The sequence below is a fragment of the Paramisgurnus dabryanus genome, chromosome 8 (genome assembly GCF_030506205.2).
Source record: "Paramisgurnus dabryanus chromosome 8, PD_genome_1.1, whole genome shotgun sequence".
Taxonomy (NCBI): Eukaryota; Metazoa; Chordata; class Actinopteri; order Cypriniformes; family Cobitidae; genus Paramisgurnus; species Paramisgurnus dabryanus.
The window spans coordinates 35,474,435-35,486,648 of NC_133344.1; the positions used below are offsets into that span (position 1 = coordinate 35,474,435).

The window sequence follows — 12,214 nt, forward strand, 5'->3', positions numbered from 1 at the left end:
AGTTCTGATCCAGACAACCAAGGGGTACTTAGCGCTCATGTACCCCGCCCAACGCAGCTTGATCTCGGCAAGTCCTTCTGAAAATCACCGCTGTTTGCTGGGTGTTATGTGTTAGTAGTGGTTAACAGTGTTATATATGTTTTATTTTCGGTACTGTCTTATGGATAATCTTTGGTCTCATAAATATATTATCTGTTCCTGGGCAAATCGTTTTGACTAAGGACAAAGTTGCATTGTAAAACTTTATATTTTTTATTTATCTTTGTGGTGAGGTGCAGACTTATTTGTGCTTTTGACTGAACTTGCTTGTATATTTCCTGTTGCACAAACATCTTATACTTGATGAAGGAATGTGTTATATATGATATTTGGTTTTTATAACAAACAAAAGTACAGGATAATCAGTGTCAGTGCACGCCATTAAAACTACAATAATTATGCATTTCATTTTATTGTATACTGGTTAATGTGTTTTACACATTCATTGTGTAAGCAGTTAAGCATAATATTTACACATTATGTGTCAGTTCCAACACAAAAATGTGTTAGAATCCTTTTACACATATTTTGTGTAAATTTTTAACACATCAATTTTAAGAGTGTAAAACACAAATTTGATTGCTCAATTTTTGTATAATATAATTTAAGATTTGTAATGTTTATTATTTTACACATTTCTGTCTTTTAGTTTGTGTAGATTTTTTAATTTGTTGTATTTTTAAATCATGCAAAAGTCATTCAGACTAAAACCATCTCTGGAACTCAGAGGACTTGATGGGATTAAATTGTAAATGAATAAAACAAATCACAACACAGACTGAATAGATAGCTCGCTTACAAAAAGTTTATTTTCAGTGGAAAGTGCAACTACATAACAAATTATTGACAAATTAAAGAAACCAGTATACACTCTCAAAAAGAAAGATACAAAAGTTGTCACTCGGACGGTACCTTTAAAAAGGTCCAAATATGTACTATTTATCCTCCCCACTTCCCTGCTCGTCTGCACCCACACTACACTTTATGATCAAAGTTGTATAGTACTAAAGTATTTTTACTTTCTACATAAAAGTAAATTTTCAAGTATTCATATTGTATTAGTGTTTTTCTTTGGAAAGCATACATTCCAAAACACATTATTTTGGTTTATATTTAATATTTAAGTACATTAAACATCTAGTCATTTTTTGTACTTTTACTTAAGTAAAAATTATCTGCGTACTTTTACTCAAGAAAGTAAGTACACATTTTTTAGTTAATTTAATTAGGCATTAAATCAATTTTAATATGCAATATATAATGAATCACAGTATGATTCTATGCTTTAGAATATAGTGAAAATTTTTTAGTAAAGAAAATAATTTTTTTCCCAAGACAAACACTCTGATAAAGCACAGATGCTTGGAAAATGTAACCAAAATACTTAAGTATTATACACCTCTGTTTATGATCCATACCCAAGTTTACAGTGACAGCTGAAGTTTTGCATTCAGTTCCACGTCCCGCCCCAGAATCAAAGCAAAGTGTACCTGAGACCACCTGCGCAAAACGTACAAAGGTACGCTTTACTCTTTCCCTGCCAGCGTTAATAAAAGTTGCCAGCATTTTAATGATTTTCACAAAAGTTTAATGGCTTCCAGAAAATGTTCTTCTTTAAATTTATAAAAACATATCATATGAAAGAACAGAGCCTCTTTAAAAAAAAAAAACCTTTTATCCTCATCCTCATTTGCTCTTTTTTATATCATCTTAAATATGGGTAGGTTTCTTCAGAGATAATTCAATTTTTGTGAAGGACTTTTGTTAGAAATCAGATTAAGTGCCCTGATCAAAACTTACACAAAGTTTAAACTGTTTACTCTAAGGGGATACTTCCAGGTTTAATAAGTTGGGTAAGAGCACCACCTGGTTAACTCGTCAATGGCGGGGAAAGAGTTAAGCGTACCGCACCCAGTACAAAGCGGTCACACTAGCCAAACTAACCGCTCTTTGGGGTCAGATGTACTCAGGTATGGTACAGTTCACATAATGTGAGTACACCCTAAGGGACCAATGCCTATGAGGTACCAATATGCACCTTTTAGGTACAAAAGTATATTTTGTACCTTCTTGTACCCTTTATTCTGAGAGTGTTCACAATATAATTACATAAAACTTGATCTGAAATTTTGCCGTTATGTTATAAATCGTTACGTTGCAAAATGATTGAAAGATGATGTATTTTTTTCTATCCATTGTACATTTATACTGTAAGCTATAAACTAGAAAACAAACAATACAAAAATAAAATTGAACATTATCAAAAAGCTCTCAATATGCATGGTTGGGTCAAATATTGACAAACCTAACCACTAATTTAAATGAACCCAGAAAATGTCCATATTTCACCCAGTCATGGGATGAAACAGACCAAAATAGGCTTATTTAAACAAAATTATTGTGTTTATCCATATTTTACATAGCCATGGGTTGAAACAACCCCACATTTGTTTGAGTCCAATTATTAGTATAAATAAACAAATGATGTTTATATGTTACAGTAAATTGCATGTGCTAACAAAGTTAATTTCAAGATTAAGCCACAATAAGGATGTTCCTGATGTTTTTATTGTTAATATAAGTAATATTGTTTTATTAAGAGAGCGATACTCCTATAGTTTATAGCCTCTGTTATGTTGGGTCATGATTAAATCTTGGCAGGAAGCACATGGAGTTTTTGGAGATGCGGTTTTTGTGAGATGTGAGTTACGGTCTAAACAGTAACCATATAAACAAACAAAACAACAGTAACCCTGCCATCAGTATCAACACAGCTGATACTCTGTTTACTTGAATGCAAGTTTATTTCAATACTGTTTACAAAGCATCTTTAGATGCTGTTGGAAAAAAATGTCAAGAGTAGGCTACATTTCTGCCTGTTTTAGGCAAAATATGACTACTACTCTTGAGATCATAAAGTACAACAGGTTTTAGTAATAACATAATTCTCATAATTTCATGTGTGTTATTTTATAATTTCAAGTTTGTCATAAATAATTAAGTGATCCTAAACTTTTAAAACAGTTTAAACTTTTTACAGTTATCTACAGTTTGTCCCTCATTTTTCTCAAACTGTTGTACTGTGAAATGTAAAGCCTTATGGTAATAGTTATATCTTTCTTATATCATATCAGAAGGGTTTTTTTTAAGCTCAAAGCCCCTTGGACTGGCATTTACCCAATCAGTCTTACAGCTAATCTAAGTCTGCAATTAAAATAACATTTTGTGATTTCTTTAGATACACACAAAAGTGCCTAAAAGTGGCTTGTAATCATAGAGGAACCATTTTAAATAATATATAGCACCTATGTAGAACCATAAGTGATGCTATAGCAGGACTAGAGCACAACTTATGGTGCAAAAAATGACTTACTTTGTATTTTTGTCTTGTTTTAAGTACAAGTAAAATTCTTCAATCAAGATGTGTTTTCTTGATGAGCAAAATTATCTAAGAAAATAAGTTTCCTAAGGAAATCATTTATAGTGAAATTGTGCTTAAAATAGCAACAAAAAAATCTGCCAATGGCGTGAAATTTTTTTTCTTGAATTAAGTGTTTCACAAATTCACCTAAATTGTATATTTTTTGTCTAAAAACTAGACTTATTTTCTTGGGTGCTTATCAAGAAAATGCATCTTGATTTAAGAATATTTTTGATATTTGTACTGAAAAAACAAAACTAAAACAGTAAGTAAAATCCAAACTAAAGTAAAATTAGACTTCACAAAATATGGGAACAAAAGGTGTGTGAACTTTGGTCACTTCACAAATCCTCAAGAAATGACCTTGAAACCAGTTGGTTAAGTCATTCTCAAAGTGAAGTTATAAGAAAGGTCTAGCGCTATTTGTTTACAGATGCTACTTAATTTAATATTTTGTTAAATGAAAAAAACAAAAGGGTTCCAACAATCACCAAATACAAATATTTGGAGCCACTGCATACAAGCAACACAGATGTTAGATTAGCTTGTGTTGAATTTTGCTAGTACTATTTTGGTCTGGTCTTATCACTATTTCTAATTCACCTACTGTATTGCTATTAAATGTTGCATGCGAGGCAAACCATAAGCGTGGTTGATATTTTTGTAAGGCCAACCCTCATTTCCTTTTGCTTAGTTACTCATTTCACCAAAAGGTTACAGATGATTATCAAAGATTACTGATGCTCAGCCCAATACCTATGGAAGGTCTTCTGTTTTCACTGTTTGCATATATCTTTCGCAAAAGTGATTCTCTGAATGTTCTGCACATGAAGAAATAGATAATGGGATCAAGGCAAACGTTAAGAGCGGACAGGAAGAGTGTGGCTTCTTTCATCTGAAAGAGAATGAAGCCTTCGTGAAAGCTATAACCTGACATGGGCCTTTGGCTAAAAGTGTAAGGCACACGACAAATGTGGTAGGGTACGAAGCATAACACAAACACAGCCAGCAAGCTAAATATGCTTCGATTTGACCGCCGTCCTGCCTCGCTGCTGTCCTGTTGCACTCTTCTATACGAGCGGTACACATGGAAAGCTATGGAAGTGTAGCAATATATCATCAAGAGAAAAGCTACCCAGAAGACTCCCACAGTGAAGTGGGCTGAAAAAGTATGCCAGTGCAAACCCAGTGGACTTTTTAGCCTCATGCAGGAATATTGCTTGGGAATGGGCTGGTTGGTTAATATGGAGTTTGGCAACATGCAGATGATCATAAAAATCCATGCTAAGAGCGACAGAGCCCTTCCCATGGTGACACGCTGTAGAAAGGACGATACGCTTGAGGTGCTACGGACTATTTTGAAATAACGTTCCAAGCTGATGAGGCTCATAAATGCGATTCCAGTGTACATGCTAAGGTAGAAAACTACAGCGGTGTAGCGGCAAACAATGGCCTTCAGCTGCACGCCGCCATAACCCCAGTCGCTTGCTATGCGCCAGGGGTAGGTGAAGAGCATCAGAACATCTGCCACCACCATGTGCTTTAGATAAACCACCAGTACTGAGGAGCTCTGAACCCTGAAGAAGATCCAAGCGGCAAGTCCATTGAGAAAGATGGCAAAAACGCAGATGATCAAGTAGAAGATAGGCAGAACCTGACGTGTGAAGACACTGTGGAAATTTGTGCCGTTTCCTTCTCCTGCTGTCTGAGTAACATTGCTGTAATCCATATCTGCAACAACAAAAGCTCTTAGTTAGTGATTGGAGAGAATATTGTGGGGTCGTTTCATATTTTAGGTCTTTTTGGTTATGCTCAGAAAAAAAATATATTTAAATATTAAAAATCTTTCATCAAGGAAAGGTCATAAACGGCTAAAGCAAAATCAGATCCACAAAGATATATTTCTGCCCATTATCCCAGTAAATGACTTAACCAGCTTTCTCACAACCTTGTTCATGCTCTTGACGGTTGATGGAGAAACTGCGAAATTTAAAAATCATGTTACATTTACAGGATCTGTAGATATAACAAGAAAAACAACACCAGCATTTTGAATGACTAGGGGCGGGTATGTCACTTCCTGTGAGAAACCTGACAAATCTTGAAAGGGTTAGTTTATCCAAAAATGAAAATTCTGCCATTAACGACTCATCCTCATGTCGTTCTAGACCCGTAAGACCTCAGTTCATCTTCAGAACACAGTTTAAGATTTTTAAGATTTAGTCCGAGAGCTTTCTGACAATGGAGAGCCTTCATTGAAAATGTATGTACGGTATACTGTCCATGTCCAGAAATGTAATAAAAACATCAACAAAGAGGTCCATGTGACATCAGTAGGTCAGTAAGAATTTGTTTAAAAATTGAAAATACATTTTGGTCCAAAAATTACTAATTTATTCAGTATTGTCTTCTCTTCCGGGTCTGTTGTGAATCCGCATTCACCACACTGCAGTGATGCTGCTGATGTGTTATTTGGTGCACCAGAGCTTCGTTTACAGTCTGAGGGATTAGGACATCCGCGACATATACTCACCTAAAGGATTATTAGGAACACCTGTTCAAATGTCAGAATTTGATGGAAAGGTGATTTAAGCAATTTTGAGCGTGGCATGGTTGTTGGTGCCAGACGGGCCGGTCTGAGTATTTCACACTCTGCTCAGTTAATGGGATTCTAACGCACAACCATTTCTAGGGTTTACAAAGAATGTTGTGAAAAGGGAAAAACATCCAGTATGCGGCAGTCCTGTGGGCGAAAATTCCTTGTTGATGCTAGAGGTCAGAGGAGAATGGGCCAACTGATTCAAGCTGATAGAAGAGCAACTTTGACTGAAATAACCACTTGTTACAACCGAGGTATGCAGCAAAGCATTTGTGAAGCCACAACACGCACAACCTTGAGGCGGATGAGCTACAATAGCAGAAGACCACACCGGGTACCACTCATCTCCATTACAAATAGGAAAAAGAGGCTAGAATTTGAATGAGCTCACCAAAATTGGACAGTTGAAGACTGGAAAAATGTTGCCTGGTTTGATTAGTCTCGATTTCTGATGAGTCAAAATTTGGCGTAAACAGAATGAGAACATGGATCCATCATGCCTTGTTACCACTGTGCAGGCTAGTGGTGGTGTTATGGTGTGGGGGATGTTTTCTTGGCACACTTTAGGCCCCTTAGTGCCAATTGGGCATCGTTCAAATGCCACGGCCTACCTGAGCATTGTTTCTGACCATGTCCATCCCTTTATGACCACCATGTACCCATCCTCTGATGGCTACTTCCAGCAGGATGTCACAAAGCTCGAAGCAGTTCAAATTGGTTTCTTGAACATGACAATGAGTTCACTGTACTAAAATGGCCCCCACAGTCACCAGATATCAACCCAATAGAGCATCTTTGGGATGTGGTGGAACGGGAGCTTAGTGCCCTGGATGTGCATCCCACAAATCTCCATCAACTGCAAGATGCTATCCTATCAATATGGGCCAACATTTCTAAAGAATGCTTTCTGCACCTTATTGAATCAATGCCATGTACATTAAAGGCAGTTCTGAAGGCGAAAGGGGGTCAAACATAGTATTAGTATGGTGATTCTAATAATCCTTTAGGTGAGTGTATATAGCAATACCAAAATACAAACAATGTAGAATAGCTTGAATGCAGCGTGCGTCTCCCTCAGACTTTAAATGAGGCTCAGGCACACCAGATAACACGTCAGCAGCATCGTACATCAGCAGCGTCATGCACGTGGATTCGCAACAGACCTGGAAGAGAAGACAATGTTGAATAAAGTCGTAATTCTTGCTATTTTTGGACCAAAATGTATTTTCTATGCTTCAACAAATTCTAACTGACCCACTGATGTCACATGGACTACTCTGATGATGTTTTTATTACCATTCTGGACATGGACAGTATACACTACATACATTTTCAATGGAGGGTCAGAAAGCTCTCTGACTAAATCTAAAACATTTAAAAACGGTGTTTCCGGAGATGACCAGAGATCTTACGGGTTTGGAATGACATGAGAATGACACAATTTTGATTTTTGGATGAGCTAACCCTTTAAATCCTGTATAAATGCAGATGGTTTATTAATTTGCATGTACTGTACAGTTAGCCCATGAAAACTGTTTTTTATTTTGTGCCTGAAAATATCAAAGTAACAGACATTAAAAGTAATGTTCTTCCTGATCCCATTTTTTAAACCCTAGTTAGTGTGTAATGTTGCTATAATAGCATAAATAATACCTGTAAAATGATAAAGCTCAAAGTTCACTGCTAGGCGATATATTTTGTTCAATAGAACTCCTCTTTTAAAGCCTAGAGCAAACGGCCGGTTTGGACTACAGTCCTCTATTTCCTGCTTTAATGACGTCAGTAAAACAGTTTGTTGGTTAAACTCCGCCCACATGAATACGTCAGTCACCAGCTTTGGCTCAAACGGCTCTGCTAAGCTAAGCTGCTATCGAATCACAGCACACTAAACAAACTACACAATCAGAACTCGATTCGTATTTCTGAAGGAGGGACTTCACAAGGAAGACATCAGCCTGTTTTGAGGACAGTGAAAACAGCACTACACAGATAAGTCAATTCTGTGAAAAATACTGCATTTTGAAACACATGAAACATAAATACACACGTTATATTGCCCACTATAAACACAATCAAAGCTTCAAAAACACAGACAGAACGGGAGCTTTAAAGGTATAGTTCACCTAAAAATAATTATTCTGTCATCATTTACTCACTCTAATGTTGTTGCAAACCTGTATATATTTGAAGAGTTTGGCTCCATAACCAATAAATCCATTTTGACTAATTTTGGTAAAAATGTGTTTTCTATACCAAGAAACTGACACAAAAAAAACTAGGGTTCCCTGTGTATTCAACGTGCCCCCATTATTGTTTACAATGAGTGAAATAGTTTGCTGTGATTTGTTTAGCGGATTTATTGAATTCTGCAGAGAAGGGGGACTGCCGTTTATCGCGGCTTGGAAAAAAAGTAGAAAAGTAAAAACGGTGGATATCAGATTTTGTGTAAAATTAAGAATTTACCTTTTATTACTGAACAGATACAATACTCATTTTGGTAACTAATTAAAAAAAAGGTGTTTATCGTGTTTTGGAACCAAACTCTTCATTTCTTTTTTTGATAAACACAAAGGAAGATATTTTGATGAATGTTTGTAACCAAACCGATCATAAGCACCGATCATATCTTCCTTCGTGTTTATCAGAACAAAGAAATATATACATGCTTGTAACAACATAAGAGTGAGAAAATGATGACAGAATTTCCATTTTTGGGTGAACTATCCCTTTAAGGTGTCTCTTGTAATGTATCTCAAAATAATGCATAATCCAATTTTAATGTAGTTCTTACCTTAAGAAAAAGAATAGCATTTTAATGCTGATTTTTTAAATTCATACATACTCCAAACATAAGCATGATGTTTATCAAAATAGATTTTATAATCGGTTCCACAAAAAATATAAAACTTAGAGAGATAAATATAAACTTAGAGAATAATGTCTCAGTATGTATGGTTTTTGAGCTATTTAAATCGTGGTTTCTTTAGACCCTAAACAAATCATGAGAGTTGACAGTTAGATTATACATGTTTTTCGTTGGGCTGAATGGTCTAATTGACATTGTGTGTTGATATTTTGCTTAGAGATTTTATTAAAACCAAGTAATCACAACAGCACTGTATTACTCATTACACACTTTAAAAGTTATTGAAATCAGTCAATATTAAGTTATGTTATTTTGAAAGCAGGTCACTGGCAAAATACTGCAAAATAAGTTTTTCAGCAACTTCTAGATTCTGTTTGGTGAAACTCTGAGCATATTCAGCACTTTGCAAACACGATTCCTCTTTTAGTCAAAAAGCAATTTAAGTCCAAAACACAGCTAATTAATAAATGATTTAGTTTAGTTTTGAATAAGTTACCTACAATTTTCCTTTTTACACAGTAAACTACTGCTTTTCTTCAATCAAACTTTATAAAAAAAATTTTTTAATTAAAATGACAACATTTAAAGTGCACCTGTTGCTTGCACTACCAAACAATATTATTTACCTTATTTATTTTCTCTTTGCACCGTCTTCAGTTAAAAATACTCCAAATAATATAGTTTCATTCTTTGCAAACTGAATTGATCAAAGACTCCATTAAGAAAGAACTTACTTCAAGAGCTGAATCAGCATGTATCATAAGAGAGAAGCGCAGAAAAATCAGATAGTGAGATGAGCCTCACATGATATATAAAGGAAGTGGGCGTGCTCTATATGACAGGAACTAAAAGAATGGATGAGATGTCGCGTGGGCAGACACTTGCTCAGCACTGCAGGAGGTTACTCTACTAATGTGTATACACAAGCAGAGTTTCCTTCTCCTAAGTTTCCTGCTGTACCCGAGTGAGTTTTTATGCTCTTTCATGCAGAAGCTCAGAAGACGATTCACTGATATATGAACTGTGTCTCAGATCATGAACTTTCAGAGACAAATATAGAAATACAAATAATGAGATTAAGGGAGAGTGGGGTGATTTGTGAAGTTGTTCCACCCATTGTTTCTGGAAAACCATAGAAGAAATTGGTCAGGTGACCACATAATTTTGAAAAGCCATCAATTTGACTTATCCTCAAAAAAAGAGAGACACATGGCATGAGATTTGGCACATTTTAGCTCCAAAAACTGTTTTTTTCCTTTCAAAGTAAAATTTCTATATTTCACACATGTTTTAGTGCTTTAGCAGGCTACACAATGAGTCTATACACTTAGCATAATGTTAGCTCTTAACTGCTAGATCATACTGATTGTTCAGACTTGTAGGTCTGAGGTGATTTGTGCCAAAGGGCTTGGGTTAAGTTGTGCCAGAGGTGATGTGCTCAGAAACCACCCACACCCCCAAAACTTGGTGGTACAGCCATATACGTTTATATTCCCCTGCAGTATTGACAAGTGGGATGTTAAATAGGCCAGATCCAGACCACCAAGACCTACATACTCACAGAGGATAATCTGGAGAAGTGAGGAGATGGACATCCCTCATCAGTCTTTGACTTAGGCCTACCTGCCATTTGTTTAATTTAGCTAACATTGATTTCAGTTTTGAGTTTGCACTATGTTATTAAAGAGAAGTTTTATTTAGTTTTTAAGTGGCCAAGTCACAATAGGATGTTTAGAAATTAGTCTAGTCACTTTATTCTTTTATATTACATAATTGACAGACAGCGTTCTGTGTATGCCAACAGGCATCTATTGCCAAAGCCACTTTGCCTGAAATTATTCAGAAATATATTGTGTATTTAAGTTGTGTTTAATTGTGAAATACCCAATTCGTTAATAACAATTTCAACAATGTCTGTTTTTTATCTATTTATATTATTATTAATCATGTATTTTTACTCCTGATAAATAGGTGTGTGGCAGTGTTGGGCAAGTTACTGTACTTCCAAAGTGTAATACATTATATATTACAAATTACTGTCATTTGAAAGTAATTAGTTACATTACAATATTACTGACTCTGAACTGTAATGAGTTACACTACTTTTGCGTTACTTTTGAGTTACTTTCATCAAAATAACAGAAGTATGACTAGGCATTATAAAATGTTAAAATGTAGTTTATTGATGCTTATAAATCTAGAAGTTATGTGTTGGCCCTCGAGCTTTGAATAGGCACAGTGAAGACTTATGGCAAAAAAACAGTAACAATGACTGTCAGAGTCATAAACATAGACAAATGATCTGGTAAAAGTCTGGTAAATGATGGTAGACATACCAAACACAATAAAGCTAGAGCCCACTGTAATGCAAACTATAGACTAATAACATGGCAAGACATGCAACCTCTTTTCATTTCTATTCTTTAATTCACTTTTAATTCAGATTCACAGCACAAACCTGGCATGCATTGGGTTGACACAACTTATCAAAAGTGCTATTGGAGGATCAGGCCTCAAGGAAAACAGCTCATTTCAGTACAATATAAGGATTACATGTAGACTAACATATAAAACATAGACAAACAGAGGAACACTGCTTTTTGCCAAACAATGAATATAGGTTCCCATACAAAGGCTGGTAAAAACTTTAAACAGTGATGTTTAAATATACTATTTAAATAACCATGTTTAAGTCTACATTAATGTTATGTTGTAGTTTAGGTTGCTGTTTGTAATAAAACTGTAGATAGCATAGGAATAGCCTAGCAATCTATTATGTATATGGACTGTAACCATAGCAACGTTAGCTTACCTTATCATTGCTGGTGTGGTGAAATGGATTTTACTGGCAAGATTTTTAAAAGTCTCTTTACTTCTGAGGTTCAAGCAGCACAGGAGACCGATAGAAACGTTCTGTTGCTTTTTGCTCTCATTCGCAGAATTTTGCGTGTGCGGCGCTACCGGACCTGATTGCGACCACTTTAGGCAATGCTTATACAGCCGCGGACTTCACAGATTCGGCTCTTTAAGAAACGCGTCAAATACAAAATTAAAGTAAAAATGAACATGCTGCATACAGCACCTGGAAACAGACATACGCTGCGTCCCAAACCGCCTACTTCCATACTATATAGTAGGCAAAGAGTACGAGAAGTAGTGCTTTTCGCCTACTATGTAGTATGGATGTATGCTGTTTGGGACGCAGCCATTACTATTTTACCCGCAGCTTTTTCCTGTGTGGATGCTGGTCACGCGCATTGGTCAAAAAAAAAAAAAAAAAAAAATAACA

General features: G+C 35.6%; 1 protein-coding gene across 2 annotated transcripts; it reads right to left on the minus strand.

The window, feature by feature from the left end:
- Positions 1–836: 836 nt before the first annotated feature.
- On the minus strand, positions 837–9,716 carry LOC135771431 (P2Y purinoceptor 14). Of its 2 annotated transcripts, none has more exons than XM_065281671.1 (2): positions 9,660–9,716; positions 837–5,191 (listed from the first exon to the last, which is right to left on the minus strand). In XM_065281671.1, the coding sequence occupies exon 2, from the start codon at positions 5,187–5,189 to the stop codon at positions 4,188–4,190; it is 1,002 nt and encodes a 333-aa protein (XP_065137743.1). In that variant the 5' UTR covers positions 5,190–5,191; positions 9,660–9,716; the 3' UTR covers positions 837–4,187. The 2 variants fall into 2 exon arrangements, with proteins under 2 accessions (XP_065137743.1, XP_065137742.1); XM_065281670.1 differs by having other exon boundaries at positions 9,552–9,691.
- Positions 9,717–12,214: the final 2,498 nt, after the last annotated feature.

What these genes read in the sequence shown, in the direction of transcription:
- LOC135771431 (XM_065281671.1), bottom strand. Translation starts at nt 5,189, where the DNA reads ATGGATTACAGCAATGTTACTCAGACAGCAGGAGAAGGAAACGGCACA.